General features: G+C 48.4%; 2 protein-coding genes across 2 annotated transcripts in view; one reads left to right on the top strand and one right to left on the bottom strand.

Moving 5' to 3' along the window:
- LOC141082237 (uncharacterized) overlaps nucleotides 1-17,428 on the bottom strand; it is a 266,254-nt gene that overhangs the window by 74,819 nt on the left and 174,007 nt on the right. The gene's annotated exons all lie outside the window — the stretch shown is intronic.
- Nucleotides 6,175-17,428, top strand: part of LOC141082235 (uncharacterized) — a 51,541-nt gene continuing 40,287 nt past the window's right edge. The window contains exons 1-3 of the mRNA XM_073566174.1: nucleotides 6,175-6,274; nucleotides 6,358-6,452; nucleotides 6,651-6,741. Of these exons, the coding sequence (XP_073422275.1) occupies nucleotides 6,190-6,274; nucleotides 6,358-6,452; nucleotides 6,651-6,741 (271 nt within the window). The 5' untranslated portion in view covers nucleotides 6,175-6,189. The remainder of the gene's footprint in view (nucleotides 6,275-6,357; nucleotides 6,453-6,650; nucleotides 6,742-17,428) is intronic.

The raw sequence follows: 17,428 nt of genomic DNA on the forward strand, positions 1-17,428 counted from the left end.
ACCCTAGGATCTGCGGTGCCTCCTGAGGTCTTAGTTCACCAGCCTAAACCGCAGATCCTAGGGTACTCAAAAGCAGGCCAGAAAGCAAATTCACAACAGGCGACCAAGTTGATGGCGGATGCAAGAGTGGCATTGTAGAAAGTAGTGTCAGTGTCATGAAGTGAAGATATGGAGGACAGTGGTAGAATAGAGTCAGAGAGTGTGCGAGTGTCTAGATGTGTGTGGTTTCTGTGGGGGTGCGCATGCTTCTGGACATCGGTGACAGGTGAGGAGGACAGGGATGAGAAAGTGAGTAGATGGTGGTCAGATAGAAGGAGATGGGAGGTGGTGAAGTTAGAAAGAGAGCAGAGGCGGGTGAAGGCCAGGTCTAATGTATGTATGTCCGTCTGTGTGGGTGGCTGAGGAGGACCACTGAGTAAGTCCAAAAGATGAAGTAAGGGACAGGAGTTTGGAGGCTGCTGAATGGTGTGTGTCAATGGGGATGTTGAAGTCACCCATGATGATGATGGGAATGTCAGCAGAGAGAAAGTGAAGGAGCCAGGTGGAGAATTGGTCAATGAAGGCAGTGGTCGGGCCTGGAGGTCGGTATATGATGGCCACTTGGAGGTTGGAGGGAGAGTAGATGCGGACAGAGTGGACTTCAAAAGAGGGGAGGACAAGGCAGGGAAGAGGTGGGATTGGGTTGAAGGTGCAGTTGGAAGAAAGGAGAAGGCCCACTCCTCCGCCATGTCTGTTGCCAGGGCGAGGAGTATGGATGAAGTGGAGGCCGCCGTAACCTAGCACAGCAGGGGAGGCTGTGTCGGAGGGTGTCAGCCAATATTCGGTGAGGCCAAGGAAGGAAAAATTACGAGAGGTAAAGAGGTCGTGAATCACATGGAGTTTATTGCAGACGGAGCGGGCATTCCAGAGTGATCCAAAGAGTGGGAGCAGGGTGGTGGGTGTCAATGGCACGAATTTGAGGTGAGAAAGATTTCTGGTGTTTGTGTTGGTTTGGGAACGATAGAAGGGGGTAATGATGGGAGGTATGGGCTGTGGGGGTCCAGGGTTGGGAGATATGTCACCAGTAGTGAGGAGAAGCAGAGAGAGGGAGAGCATGTGGGAGAAGGAGGGTGGGTGGCTTGTTTTGTATTAGGAAAGCTCTGAGGTCGAGGGGCAGGTCAGCAGAGGAGGTCAGGTAGGGAGGCAAGAGGGAAGGAGAGATTATTATTTGGCTAGCAGGTGCTGGGGTTTGCGGATAGCGAAGGAGAGTAGGGAGTAGTAGAGTCAAAACTGTTAGTGCGTATGTCAGCATGGTGAGAGTAATTTAGAAGGCAAAAGAAATTTAGTACATGTAAACGCAGCGGTTAGGCTACTTTCACACTAGCGTCGTGTGACGTACGTCGCAATGCATAGTTTTGGAGAAAAAACGCATCCTGCAAAGTTGCCCACAGGATGTGTTTTTTCTCCATAGACTTGCATTAGCGACGCATTGCGACGTATGGCCACACGTCGCATCCATCGTGCGACGGATGCGTCGTGTTTTGGCGGCCGCGACGCACACAAAAACGTTACATGTAACTTTTTTTTCTGCGTCGTGTCCGCCATTTTCGACCACGCGTGCACGGCCGAAACTCGGCCCCCTCCTCCCTGGACATTACAATGGGGAAGCGGATGCGTTGAAAAACTGCATCCGCTGCCCCCGTTGTGCAAATCTTTCACAATGTGCATCGGTACGTCGGCCCGACGCATTGTGACGGGCCCATACCGACGCTAGTGTGAAAGTAGCCTAAGTCGCACCTTCTGGTCACTTCAGGCTCATTTCAGATGTTATCCTTAGAAAACATCCTTGCAAAGACAGACCGAGGTCAAACAGACCTCTACGTCTGAATCTAACTTAACAGCACATGAAAGGGCCCAGGTGTGATCAGAAAGGGAGGAGCAGCAGGGAGACTGGATGCAGACACAGGAGATGATTAATTAAAGTCACAAGAGGAAATGCAAAGGGAGAAGGTATTGCAGCCATAACATATACCCGTGATAGCAGACAGGTACAGGGGTGATTGGGGTTCAGGAAAGCTGGGTGATGATGGTATTGCAGCCTGAACACATACCATTGATAGCAGACAGATACAGTGGTGATTGGGGTTCAGGAAAGATGGGTGATGATGGTATTGCAGCCAGAACACATACCTGTGGATGAAGCAGATCGATTGTCAGAGTGATAGTAATATTGAAGCATAGTAATAATAATAATGAAGCATCTATAGCAGGGAATCATTTTCAGGCATATTTCAGATGTTATCCTTAGAACGACAAAATTGGTATGACAGACCGACATTATACAGTAACAGTATGAAGGGATCGGGGGATGACGGTATCATTGTATGTGTCAGGTTCCTATAAGGTGTCAGGATGTCGCTGTCTATTTCTCCATGGAGGAGTGGGAGTATTTAGAAGGACACAGAGATCTGTACAAGAACATCATAATGGAGGTTCCCCAGCCCCTCACATCTCCAGGTAATAGACAGGACTAAATACACACGGCCTATAATTATCTGTATGTAGAGAATGAAGTCCCTGTATGTGTTTCCTCCAGATCTATCCAGTAAGAGGACAACACCAGAGAGATGTCCCCGTCCTCTTCTTCCACAGGACTGTAACCAAGAAGATCCCAGTGCTCCTCAGGATCATCAGGTAGATGGAGAGAAGGTGTCAGGAGATCTCCCCTATGATGTGTAGACGGCTGTGAAGGTCTTGTGCTCAGTCTTGTTTTATCCACCAGTATTATATGTTTTATACTTGTGTAATGAGAACGGTGGAGATGGCAGGATTAGAGCTGACACCAGTGACTGGAGATTAACTTTTTACCTCCGATCACAGCTGAGCGGTCATGCTGTGTTCTGACAGTGTGGGAACCACGGCACGGTACGCTCTGAAGGAAAGCAAAGATATAATGGCAGTAAGAATTCGGATTCCAGGCAGGGAACATAGCGGAGACACAGAGCAGGAAGAGGTCATTAGCTCAGGTTTGCTGCACTATTGTGGCTTATAGCAAAGGTTATGTACTGCCGCATGTAACCGGAAAGTTCCTGACTGCATAATGCAGAAGACGCATTCATAAAGTGTTGTGCCTGCCGTCTGATGTATATACTTCACATCAAGGTCTTGTTAAGCAAAGGAAAGTCTGTTTTTGAACTTTGGTCTCCCTCATTCATCTCCATACCATCTGGTCTGGGCCTACAATGACAGCAGCAATCTGCAGAGTCGGGAGTTAAGACTCTGCCAAATATATACAGTGGGGCAAAAAAGTATTTAGTCAGTCAGTCAGCAATAGTGCAAGTTCCACCACTTAAAAAGATGAGAGGCGTCTGTAATTTACATCATAGGTAGACCTCAACTATGGGAGACAAACTGAGAAAAAAAAAATCCAGAAAATCACATTGTCTGTTTTTTTTTTCATTTTATTTGCATATTATGGTGGAAAATAAGTATTTGGTCAGAAACAAGCAATCAAGATTTCTGGCTCTCACAGACCTGTAACTTCTTCTTTAAGAGTCTCCTCTTTCCTCCACTCATTACCTGTAGTAATGGCACCTGTTTAAACTTGTTATCAGTATAAAAAGACACCTGTGCACACCCTCAAACAGTCTGACTCCAAACTCCACTATGGTGAAGACCAAAGAGCTGTCAAAGGACACCAGAAACAAAATTGTAGCCCTGCACCAGGCTGGGAAGACTGAATCTGCAATAGCCAACCAGCTTGGAGTGAAGAAATCAACTGTGGGAGCAATAATTAGAAAATGGAAGACATACAAGACCACTGATAATCTCCCTCGATCTGGTGCTCCACGCAAAATCCCACCCCGTGGGGTCAGAATGATCACAAGAACGGTGAGCAAAAATCCCAGAACCACGCGGGGGGACCTAGTGAATGAACTGCAGAGAGCTGGGACCAATGTAACAAGGCCTACCATAAGTAACACACTACGCCACCATGGACTCAGATCCTGCAGTGCCAGACGTGTCCCACTGCTTAAGCCTGTACATGTCCGGGCCCGTCTGAAGTTTGCTAGAGAGCATTTGGATGATCCAGAGGAGTTTTGGGAGAATGTCCTATGGTCTTATGAAACCAAACTGGAACTGTTTGGTAGAAACACAACTTGTCGTGTTTGGAGGAAAAAGAATACTGAGTTGCATCCATCAAACACCATACCTACTGTAAAGCATGGTGGTGGAAACATCATGCTTTGGGGCTGTTTCTCTGCAAAGGGGCCAGGACGACTGATCCGGGTACATGAAAGAATGAATGGGGCCATGTATCGTGAGATTTTGAGTGCAAACCTCCTTCCATCAGCAAGGGCATTGAATATGAAACGTGGCTGGGTCTTTCAACATGACAATGATCCAAAGCACACCGCCAGGGCAACGAAGGAGTGGCTTCGTAAGAAGCATTTCAAGGTCCTGGAGTGGCCTAGCCAGTCTCCAGATCTCAACCCTATAGAAAACCTTTGGAGGGAGTTGAAAGTCCGTGTTGCCAAGCGAAAAGCCAAAAACATCACTGCTCTAGAGGAGATCTGCATGGAGGAATGGGCCAACATACCAACAACAGTGTGTGGCAACCTTGTGAAGACTTACAGAAAACGTTTGACCTCTGTCATTGCCAACAAAGGATATATCACAAAGTATTGAGATTAAATTTTGTTTCTGACCAAATACTTATTTTCCACCATAATATGCAAATAAAATGAAAAAAAAACAGACAATGTGATTTTCTGGATTTTTTTTTTCTCAGTTTGTCTCCCATAGTTGAGGTCTAACTATGATGTAAATTACAGACGCCTCTCATCTTTTTAAATGGTGGAACTTGCACTATTGCTGACTGACTAAATACTTTTTTGCCCCACTGTATGTTCGGGCGGTGTAGAAAATTGCTTTGGAAAGGCTTCTGGGATCGACTTTGAGATTGCTCCTTGCAGACCGGGGGGGCTGGACCCTCATCTGACCTTGTTTTCCATGGGCACACCGCTGGTGAAGGTTCCGTCTCTGCCTGCTGCACGCGCCATCTTCCTACTCTGTGGTGACGTCACCGCTACCCGGTGTTCAGGCGGTGGGGAGATTTCCTTCTGAACAGCATGTGCGTCCTGCCTTAGGCTTGCCCCTTGCTGACCGGGGGGTTTTCGCCCTCCTCTGCTCAAGTTAAGGCAGGGCACATTGTTGGTGAAGTTCCTGTGGAGGATTGCTGCGGGCGCCATCTTCCTCCACCTTCAGTGATGTCCCCAGGCGCGACCAATCAGCGACGCCGGATTTCCGTTACAGACAGAATTAGACGATTATATATAGCTGACCCGTGGAAGCGCTGTTAGGCCGTCGTCAGAGTTTGCTCACTCCTTTCTTCAGCCTCCCGGCCATGAAGTTTTACACTTTTACTACAAATAAACTACGGACTTTCAATCAGTGAGTACTGCAGTCCTTACTTTCTTTGGTGAAATTATATATATAGATAGATATGTGTATGTATATATATATATTTGTCAGAGTCATATCTCCCGACTCTGCAGATTGCTGCTGTCATTGTATTATTACACAGGATTCTTATGATGTTACATCGGATCATCTGCTTCTCATTCAGGTCTCTACAATATCGGATCCTCTCAGTGAAGATCTTCTACAAAAGAGAATTTTCCTGATTTTCCCATCAAAGATGGATATGGACAGAGACAAGATGGCGGAGAGGATATTACACCTCACCCTAGAGATCCTCTTCCGTCTCACTGGAGAGGTGAGAGATTCTGATGACGTCACATTACATCATTCTTATCTATGGGAATAACAGATGGACAGAACTGGAGAGGTGAGGACTCTGGAAATGTCTGGAGTGAGATTTATTAATGTGTCTCTCCATAACCAGGATTACACAGTGGTGAAGAAGACCTCTAGTGATCACTGTCAGGACCCTGTGTCTGAGGGATGGGGAAGACCCCTGAGCCCAATCACGGGGCCTCCACCTCTCCCCCTGATCCATGAGGACATCAATGACCAGAAGATTCTAGAACTCATCTACAAGATGATTGAGCTGCTGACTGGAGAGGTGACACTGCTGGGAATGCTGGGACATTACACAGTAACACTATGAAGGGATCGGGGGGATGACGGTATCATTGTATGTGTCAGGTTCCTATAAGGTGTCAGGATGTCGCTGTCTATTTCTCCATGGAGGAGTGGGAGTATTTAGAAGGACACAGAGATCTGTACAAGGACGTCATAATGGAGGTTCCCCAGCCCCTCACATCACCAGGTAATAGACAGGACTAAATACACACGGCCTATAATTATCTGTATGTAGAGAATGAATTCAGTCCCTGTATGTGTTTCCTCCAGATCTATCCAGTAAGAGGACAACACCAGAGAGATGTCCCCGTCTTCTTCCACAGGACTGTAAACAAGAAGATCCCAGTGCTCCTCAGGATCATCAGGTAGATGGAGAGAAGGTGTCAGGAGGTCTCCCCTATGATGTGTAGACGGCTGTGAAGGTCTTGTGCTCAGTCTTGTTTTATCCACCAGTATTATATGTTTTATACTTGTGTAATGAGAACGGTGGAGATGGCAGGATTAGAGCTGATCATAGATGGGACTTCTCCATCTGTCGGTGACTTTTACAATATTTGTTTCAGGGTGAAGATCTGACCCATATTAATCCTACAGAGACATATGTGAGGGGTGATGAGTGGTGTAAAGAGGAGATTCCCACATATGACTACCCAGGTGAGTAGTAACCACTGAATGCAGAGAAGTCACAGATTCCTCTCAGTCACCGGCTGTGGCTGCTTTATCGGTGGTGTAGTCCGGCCGTATTACCATGATCACCATTTTGCCTCTAGACCACAACATTCTCCTCCACCCAAAACTGTTCAAATGACTTTGGGCATTGAAAGCCCTTTTCCATGGAACTTACGACCTGGAGGATCCACCTACCCCCTGGGATTAGTGTGAGGGTGATCCCTTAAAGCGAGATCTATATGATTGCTTGTACCTGACCCAATATAGGCCGAGTGCACGCTTAAAGAGTCACACCGAACACAGTTAGGCCGTAATCACACTACCGTGTGTGATACAAGAAACGCATGAGTCTCTCGCATCAACATCCGGCGCTGCCGCCTGTACTCAGGACCGGAGCTGCGGCTGCATAGAAATACATGGCTGTTGATGCAACAGACTCGTGCGAGTTTCTCCCATCACACACAGTAGTGTGATCCCGGCCTTACATATCTGCTCTTTTCTCAGTAAAGGCTTGCACACAACTGAAGTTTATTCTCAAGACAAAGAGACAGGAATTAGCCATTCTCTCCTTCACATTAGGAGACGGTGACCGTTACCTGCCCAGATCTGTAACTATAAAGCCAAATGACAGCGTACGTAGAATGTGCTGACAAGATAGAAAATCACTTGAAGAAAAATCTTATGCTGGGCCTATAAGAGAAAGCGGAGGGTAATGATGCTGTTGGCTTCCTAGATCCCTGAGATCTTATCGGATGAATCTTCTCTCCCTTCTGTGCTGCTGAATGTCTCATGGTCCCTACAAGACCAGGTCCAGTCTTTCTGGCCAAACTTCCCTTTTATGATTAACAACATTAAGGCTGCGTTCACACATCGCGAAAATGCGAAAAAACAGCAACCCATGCAATCCTATGGGATTCCGCAATGCTGCGCGAATGCTGTGGCTTTTCCCGCGACGGAGTCGATTCGTGGTAAAATCCGCAGCATGCTCATTAATTTGCGGAATCGCGGCGATTCCGCCCACATAGGAATGTATTGTTCTGCTTACTTTCCGCATGTGGCTGTGCCCACCATGCGAAAAGTAAGCAGAACATTTGCGGATGGTACCCACGGTCCGGAGGAGAGGAGACTGTCCTCCAGGCTCTGGGTACCATATCCCTGTAAAAAATAGAATTAAAATAAAAAAATTGGGTTATATTCACCTTCCGGCGTCCCGCGCAGCGTCCCCAGGCCTCAGCGATACACGCGGCAGCTCCCGTTCCCAGTGATGCATTGCGATGCGTTTGCTGACGTCGCGTGTCGCGATCATGTAGCGACGTCAAAGGTCATTGCCGCAATGCATCACTGGGAACGGGACCTGCCGGAGGATCGTGGAGGCCTGGGGGCGCTGCACGGGACGCCGGAAGGTGAATATGGCCGATTTTTTTTTTATATATATATTTTTTTTTTTTACTATTTCTAACATTAGATCTTTTACTATTGATGCCGCATAGCCTCAACAGTAAAAAGTTGGTCACGCTAGTCAAACACTATGTTTGACGAGTGTGAACAACCTGTCCATCAGTTCTCCAAGCGATGCTACATATTGCTTGGAAAACGCTAGCATTCTGCAAGCTAATTACGCTTGCAAAACGCTAGTTTTCCGTGGGAAAATCGTGGGAATTTAAAATGCGATTTTCCCGCGGAATAAAATTCCGGAATTCTCGCGGTAACTTCCGCGGGAATTCCGCAACGTGTGCACATAACCTCACTGCACATTTAGGCTAAGTGTGAATTTCTGTCCAATAACAGCAGAGTTTCCCTTTATCCTGACTTTTCAATTTGTATTAAAACCAACTAACTTCAAGGAGGATTGTGATAATCTCCAGGATAAACATTCCACCTGTGCCATGATAGATCTCTAAGCTGTGCGTGGCTGATGGCTGTAATATACATTTATTCCCGCCTGCAGGAGATGTGTTGGCTCCAGCCCTGGTGTCATGGATTCACTCCACGTCATACATTACATTGTTTTTGATCCTAAGGAATTCAGATTACTGCACAATCTCTCCTGAAATGGGGAGCAATATTATTCTCTCTAATCTTCTGCTCAGGATCCATAGTAGCTCCAATGGTCCCCCATAAATGAGGGCAACTCTGGTTTACTGTTGTGTAATCTGTATTTGTAGTTTTCAGTTAATGAGATTCTCGTGCTCTGGGGCGGGGCTGTGGGCGGGGCTGTGGGAGGGGCTTTATGTGGTGCTCTGATTACATATTCATCTGTATTGGCTTATGAGAGGTCGCTGATCCCTCACTGACCTGCCCCCATTATTACATAATGCATATAATAGCATTGATATTATTGTTGACTAGAGGTGTGCCCGATGTTATCGCATCGAGAGTGAAGTGTGTGTGTGTGTACATGTGGGTGTATGTGTCCCGCAGCTGCCTGCGCACCCACCTCCGTGCAGTCACAGCCGGCAGGAAAGAGGGTGGTTTGCGGCCTGTGCTGGAAATGTGTGAGTATGTGTGTGTGTGTGAGTGAGTCCGTGTGTGTGTATGTGAGTACGTGTGTGTGTATGTACATGGTGGGCAGGCAGCGGCAGGGGGTGCCAGCTGGCAGGAAAGACCGTGGCTTGCGGCCTGTGCTGGAGATGGGGTGCGGCGTCACCAGATGGCGCCCGCACCCCACCTCCAGCACAGGCCGAAAGCCGCGGTCTTTCCTGCCGGCTGTGACAGAGGTGGGTGGGCAGGCAGCGGCGGGTCCAGTGGTGGCGGGAGGGTCCCGGCGGTATCCTGCTGGTGGTACTGAGGAAGGGCCTGGTATCACCAGCGGGTGCCTTATTGGAATACCCATCACTTTGGTATTCCAATATAGCGGTTGGCTTACTTCCGGTGCGGCGCGGTGGATTGTGGGATTTGAGGACATCCAGACGGAAGTGGATGACAGACAATTTAAGGTAAATATATATATAGATAATGCCTATAATATTGTGGCTATTGTGAGGCTTAGAAGGAAAATTACATCCAGCAAAATGTCACCGGCGGCCCCTGTCCAGTAGCCTCTATCTCTTACTTATAGATGCTACTGCGCAGGCGGGTCGCCCTCCCAGGGCTGTGGGGTACTCGGTACCAGGTTGGTATCAGCAGGATTTGTCACAGCAGCGGTGACCCGGTCCGTGGTGCTGGGCGCCCAAGTAGAAGGGGGGATGAATGGTGAAATGTAGTTGATAGATGAATAGTTCGTGACACCACCTGTGGTGTTCGGCAAGTGAGGTGTTAGGCCGACGCTGCATGCAGATCCTCTGGGGCTGGTGATGTGTTGCAGCCAAGATGGTGCAGCTCCCCACAGGTGGAGCTGTAGTCCCAGGGCAGTGTAGATCTGGGGGTAGAGGAGAGGCGCAGGCAGTGTAGAAGCTGGTACCCAGATGTAGCGGTGTGGGGTGTGTTGGCGCAGGAATAAATGGAGGACACTGGGGCATGTAGTTCTATAGCTTTACTCACAGTCTGTTGTGCAAACAGGTGCCTGCCTACGTGCCGTGTCCTCCGGGTCAGGGGCTCAGTCAACCCCCAGGCAAGATAGGATGCTCCTTTCCAACACTCCGCCAACATGTGCCTTTCTGAACGTCTCCTCTTATAGCGCCTATAAGTGAAGTACTCCCAGGACTGAGTTACACTGGAGTTCCTCCTGGCCGATGTTCTTATGAACTTTCCTCACACGGCAGACAGCTGTAGCCTGCTTCGGGGACTCCTTGCTTCCTAGTCCCGGCTCACTATCAATGTTGCTGTTGTGCCCCCAAGTCTGAGATGGGAGTAGCGCAGACTCCTCCGGTTTCTGTTGCAGGACCATTAGTATCCAAACAACCTCGGGGACCGGGCCCCAGCCTTGCGCTTAGAACTTCTAGGAAGGGCTCTCCTCTAACCCACGTCCTCTGTTCTCTTTTACTCCTCATGTTCCGTACTAGTCTTTCCTTCTTATGAAAAGTCAGGTTTCCGTTCAATCTCTTTCTCTTTCTTTCCTTTCCCGTGCCAGTAGGCTCAGATCACTGAGGTCTGCTGCAGCACTCCTTCCTCCATCCCTCTCAGGGATCTTCTCTCTCTCACACTCTCCGACTGAATGCCTCACTGAATTCACTGAACTGAAATCCTAAACTTTCCCGCTCATTTATGTATTCTAAATCCACCCGCCTCATAGCATGTTTCGTGTTCCAACCAGGGAGGCGCAATGTGGCTTTGCTACACTACTTTGTGGTGAGGGGTGCAAGTGTTGTAGTGTGGTCAGGAGCTTCCACCTTATCTGGATGGTGGGGCACCACACCTCAGGAGGAGGTGCAGTACCTCTGTGGCGACTGAACCCTCAGGGGCGCCACACAGGCGTCGCCATCGCCGGTGACATTTTGCTGGATGTAAATATTTTTTTTCTAAGCCTCACAATAGCCACGATATTATAGGCATTATCAACAGTAATATCAATGCTATTATATGCATTATGTAATAATGGGGGCAGGTCAGTGAGGGATCAGCGACCTGTCATAAGCCAATACAGATGAATATGTAATCAGAGCACCACAGAAAGCCCCGCCCACAGCCCCACCCACAGCCCCGCCCCAGAGCACGAGAATCTCATTAACTGAAAACTACAAATACAGATTAAACAACAACCACAAGACGGATTTCATCACCAGGTATCATTGTAATCAGTATAACGGCGCTGACCTGACAGTGTCTGTTGGTTACTGAGCACAATCCTGCTGACAGGTTCACTTTAAGACCTCTCAGCTCTGCACTATTATACACAGTTCTCTATAAATGTGTAATATTTCTTCATGAAACTCCTCTGACAGAAAATATTGGAGCTTACGATAGTTTAGATTGTGACGTCACCGAGCCCCATACTCTAATTACCCCAGAGAGGTTTCACCACTAGCTGCTCATTTATTACTGATGGAGACTGTGGAGTTTGATCATCTCAGTAGTTCCTAATCAGGCCCCATTTTTAATATCTGATGTGTGTCACTTTATGTGGTGGTAAGTTTGGAATTCTTCACAAAGGATAATAGAAAACAAATGGATCTTACAAATTATTTTCCAGCTTCGCACTATAACCTACATACGATTGTACACTACTCTCTGGGCACATGGCAGTGTTCAGAAGGGAAGGAGCGCCATTTAGCTATTTGAATGCAGATCTAGCTGGAATAGTTTGCAGACACAATGTATTGGGAGCACTGTTCATGGTCACCTGGCAGCTCAAGAGATGTCCACCATGAACATGCTTGGCTCTATCTTCTCTGCTTTCCATATCCCAAGAATTGCCTTGCTCATCTAACACCCTTACATGGAATCTGGACTTACACTGGGACCCCTAGGCTTGGACCATGGTGTTACCTGCTATTCTGTGGTGTTAGATGCCTAGATGCCAAGAAGAATAGTCAGGTAGCTGGGTCAGAACCAGAAGGACAGAATACAGAATCAGAAGACACAAGAGTAATCAGTAAACGGGCCATGGTCACAACAGGAGATAAATACACAAGCCGCAAGCTGAGCACAGAGGACTGAACCAGAGGAGAACAGCGCTGTCTCTGGCAGATTCCGGCCATGTGCTTTGTGCTTTAGTAGGGTGTGGTACTTACCAATTGGCTCAAGTAGGGAGCAGATTACTCCAGCTGGACAGCAGGAACACATCCCAGATGAGATTGGACACACCATATGCAGAAGCCCTAATATAACTAAATGACAGAAAACCAGAATAGTCGAAATCCCCATAAAGTAATTCCATTTTATAAATTAATTCACTGATGGTTATAATTAGTGTTGAGCTTTCCGATACCGCAATTATCGGGTATCGGCCGATATTAGCTGTATCGGAATTCTGATACTGACTTCCAATACTTTTTTCATATCGGATACTGGAATTGGAAGTTCCCATAATGCTATCAGCCCACTCGCTTTGATTCAGCCAATGGGAATCCTCAGAAGTGTGGGCACATCCTGTTAGGCATGTAGGCATGTTAACTATTGGCATGGCTGTGATTGGCTGCTGAAATGATGTCATGATGCACTATAAAAGCCACTGCCGCCGCCATTTCTGGTCACTCTGCTGTGAATTCAGTTAGGGACAGGCTGCTGTTGAAGACTGTGAGGGACAGTTAGAAATAGCGATTCTGAAAACAATATTGTGCTTTACCCAGGCTACATAAACCACCACTGCAGCTTTCTTTTCCCTAGCAGCAGTGTTCACAGCTGTCTGCAAGGGCTGTGTGAGTGCAGCTCACGCTGTGGAGTGGGTCCTGCAGCCACGTCTGGTTGTAGGCCGCCCAGCGTGCCTCACTGCTGCCTCATACATATTTTTCTCTTTGAGCTGCTTATTTTTAAAGAATTCTATCTAGTGTGCTTCCATCCGTATCCATATACGTTGGTTGCAAACACTAGTAGTAGACAGCGGAGCCTTTCTGCAGCCTTTCAGTGCTAGTGCCCACTTAGCTGCACTGTTCTAGGCTGTCTGAGAGGTCTCTGACTGTGTGTGAGTGCAGCTCACGCTGAGTAGTGTGTCCTGCAGCTACGTCTGGTTGTAGGCCGCTCAGCGTGTCACTGCCTCACACATTTTTCTTTTATTGCAGCTCATTTTTTCTCCTATTAGTGTGCATCCATCCATATCCATATACGGTGGTTGCAAACACTCTAGCAGTACACAGCGGAGCCTTTCTGCAGCCTTTCAGTGCTAGTGCCCACTTAGCTGCACTGTTCACGGCTGTCTGAGAGGTCTCTGACTGTGTGAGTGCAGCTCACGCTGAGTAGTGTGTCCTGCAGCTACGTCTGGTTGGAGGCCGCTCAGTGTGTCACTGCCTCACACATTTTTCTTTTATTGCAGCTCATTTTTTCCTCCTATTAGTGTGCATCCATCCGTATCCATATATGGTGGTTGCAAACACTCTAGGGGTGCACAGCGGAGCCTTTCTGCAGCCTTTCAGTGCTAGTGCCCACTTAGCTGCACTTTTCACGGCTGTCTGAGAGGTCTCTAATTGTGTGTGAGTGCAGCTCACGCTGAGTAGTGTGTCCTGCAGCAACGTCTGGTTGTAGGCCGTTCAGCGTGCGTCACTGCCTCACACATTTTTCTTTAATTGCAGCTCATTTTTCTTCTCCTATTAGTGTGCATCCATCCCTATCCATCTACATTGGTTGGTTGCAAACACTATATAGGAGTAGATAGAGGAGCCTTTTTTCTGGCTTGTGCCCTTCAGCTGCAGCCAGATTAGTATTACCCAATTTTTTTGGAGCCTCATCTTTTGCATTGTAGGTTACCTGCCTGCATTGTAATAGCTCTAGAAAGTTGGTGATACTCTGACTTTCAAATATTTGGTCACATCCTTTTAGTTTCCCCCCCAAAAAAAAAACAACAAAGTTCACCAAACACTACATTTGAAAGTTGTGTAGGCCACATTAGCTCCCATTAAAGTGTAGTCGACACACACTTCATAAAATTAGTGTTTCTTATACCTGTAACCAGCTGTTCAGGAATAAGCACACTAAGGCCCCCCTTTGTACTTTTCTGCCTATCTTTCTCAGTCTAGCAAGATGAAGAAGGCAGGGAGTAAGGCACGTGGCCATGGGCATGGAGTTTCAGCAGGGAGAGGACGTGGGGATTCTGCAGGGAGAGGACGTGGGGATTCTGTGCCTGCTGTTGGCACCAGTGAGTCAGCATCCCCCAGTTTTAGCAGGCAACAGTCCTTTATGCGCAGCTTTGTAGGACCTCACCGTACGCCACTGCTGCGGGAGGAACAAATTGAAGCCGTTGTCGGATGAATGGCAGCTAACGCATCGACTTCAATTACTTCCACATCCTCTCAGGGCCAGAGCACCGAAGAGCAATCATCTGTCTCTTCACCACCTGCCAAAGTGCCCAGGCAGCCATCACAGTCTCTACTTCTGTTCTCGGAATCTGTTGGTTTGGAAAGAGGGGGCCAGCCAAGCAGCATTCCAGAATGTGAAGAAGAGGGAGTATGCAGTGATGCGCAACTTCTTTGTCCCTCTGAATCTGAAGAGGCGGGTGGGCCAGTGCCTATGGTCAGCACACCTCAGTACGCATCAGATGATGAGTTACCACTTTCTGGTGCGTACGGTGCTGGCGAGACAACCCAGGAGAAGCAGGTGTTTGAAGAGGGGAGTGTAGATGATGAGGTCCTTGACCCATCATGGCGTGAGGAACAGGAAGGTGGTGGGAGCAGCTCTGAGGAAGAGATTCCCCGAACGGCCAAAACCGGAGGGAGAGGGAGGGGGCAGACTTGGTTGCCTGTAGCCTCCTCTTCGGCACCCGTTAGGAGCATTCCACTTTCAAAAGGCAAAACGGGCGCTCCCAAGACTTGCAGTGCGTGGTCCTTTTTTGACACAGTTGCAGATGACATTTGCTTTGTCAAATGCAAGCTGTGTCATCAGAGAGTCAAAAGAGGGGAAAATGTCAGCAACCTCAATACCACTAATATGTGGAAACATGTGCGGACCAAGCGCGAGGTGGAGTTACACAGACACACTGATGTTATGAGTTCATTTTTCCCTTCACCATTGAGGTCTGATGAACTCCCTCCTCTGGTGAAGGAAGGTAGTGAGACTGATTACCAAACACTTGGGCAGCTAGATAATAACTGGGTGGCTTGAATTGACTGGATATAAGGCTGCCGACGCCCTTCTTCCTGGCTGGTGATTTTCCTGCTGGATTCTTGGAGACCAGTCTGATTCCTGCGTCTCAAAGCTAAGTTTTTCTGCTCTGCTTTGTACTCTTCAGTTTTGTTTTTGTTTGCCTTGTTTTTTGGGAGTTCTGCCATCCCCGGCCGGGGGTGAGCTGAATTCCATTTTTGTCTCTGATCTGTTGATCTTTTGCTCTGTCTTCAGAATATACCTGAGTGCTGATATAGTCTTTTGAAGCCTAGTGACTTCAGGGCCTGTTTTTCCTATCAGTCAGTTGGCTCATTTTGATAGGGTTTTTGCGGATGGCAGACAGCAGCTTTCCTATCCTGTCCTATGTAGTTAGCTTGGGCCCCATCATTTGCTCAACCTATCTTTCTATCTGTGTTAGTGTTTTCATCTTGCTTCACCGTCATTATATGTTGGGGGCTGCCTATTGCTTTGGGGTCTGCTCTGGGGCAGTTTAGTTTTTCCCCTTTCTGTCTTTAGGCTATGTAGCTCTCCGGCTGTGATCGAGGGGTCTAGGGCACCGTAGGAACCCCCCACGGCTACTGCTAGTTGTTGTGGATAGGTTCAGGGGTCTGCAATCCGATAGCTGCCAACCTCTCTGGTTTTTCTGGGCTTAGCTGGTATTTTGTTTTTTCCTCCTTCGGTGGCTCATCATAACACACTGAAGACGTAGGCCAACGTACAGCACCACCTGCCACCTCTTCAGCTCGTGTTGGGGCTTCTTCCTCCAGCTCACACACAGCTGGTTCGGCTTCCTCACAGGATTGCCAAGGAAGAACCTCTGGCACTGTTGTCCGGAGACCCTGTGACATTACACCCACAGCACCACGTTCCAAGTCATCCTCACTCTCCCAGGCCACTCGACAGCCATCGGTTGAACAGGCATGGGAGAAAAGGCGGCCATACTCGGCAAACCATCCCCGAGCACAGGCTCTGAATGCTGGCATTGCCAAACTACTGGCACTTGAAATGCTGTCATTCAGGCTGGTGGAGACTGACACCTTCCGGGACTTCATGGCATTGGCAGTCCCACAATACACCGTGCCCAGCCGCTTTTATTTCAGTAGGTGAGCCGTCCCTGCCCTGCAGAAAGATGTGGAGGCAAACATAAAACATGCGCTACTAAACGCCGTCAGTAGCAAGGTCCACCTGACCACCGATGTGTGGACCAGTAACCATGGACAGGGACTATGCCTTTCCCTCACTGCCCATTGGGTCAATTTTGTGGAGCCGGGTACAGATCTGGAGAGTGGCGCTCTACGTGTTCTGCCAACTCCACGGATTGCAGGAATCCAGTCTGTACACATTGACTCCTCCTCCTACTCAAGTTCCTCTGAAACAGCGCAGCAGGAGCCTGTTATGACCGATATGAGCACAGCCGTGGCCAAACGTCAACAGGCTGTACTGAAATTAATTTATTTGGGGAATCGAAGCCACACAGCGCAGGAGCTCTGGAATGCCATCAAGCAGGAGAGCGACGTGTGGTTTCTGCCAGCGAATCTCCAGCCGGGCTTCGTAGTGTGTGACAATGGCCGGAATCTGGTGGCAGCTCTTGGCCTTGGCAACCTCACTCACATCCCATGTCTGGCACATGTGCTCAACTTGGTCGTGCAGAGCTTTCTGAGGGACTATCCGGATCTTGATGCACTGCTGCACAAGGTCCGCATAGAGTGCGCTTCCTTGCGTCGTTCCAGCACGGCAAGATCGCGCCTTGCTGCTCTGCAGCGCCGATTACGCCTTCCGGAACATCGCATCATATGTGACCTACCCACCAGGTGGAATTCAATGTTACATATGTTGGAGCGGTTGTGTGAGCAGCAGGCAGCAGTCATGGAGTACCAGCTGCATCAGGCGCAAACAAGTCGCAATGTGCGCCGGTCACACTTCAGCACCACTGAGTGGGCCTCTATGAAGGACATCTACCTCGTTTTGCGTGCCTTCGATGATTCCAGCAGATGGCGAGTGCAGATGATGCACTAGTCAGCATGACTGTCCACCTTATCTGCCT

This window comes from Dendrobates tinctorius, unplaced genomic scaffold (genome assembly GCF_039654945.1).
Source record: "Dendrobates tinctorius isolate UK_male_01 unplaced genomic scaffold, ASM3965494v1 ptg000017l, whole genome shotgun sequence".
NCBI classification, from domain to species: domain Eukaryota; kingdom Metazoa; phylum Chordata; class Amphibia; order Anura; family Dendrobatidae; genus Dendrobates; species Dendrobates tinctorius.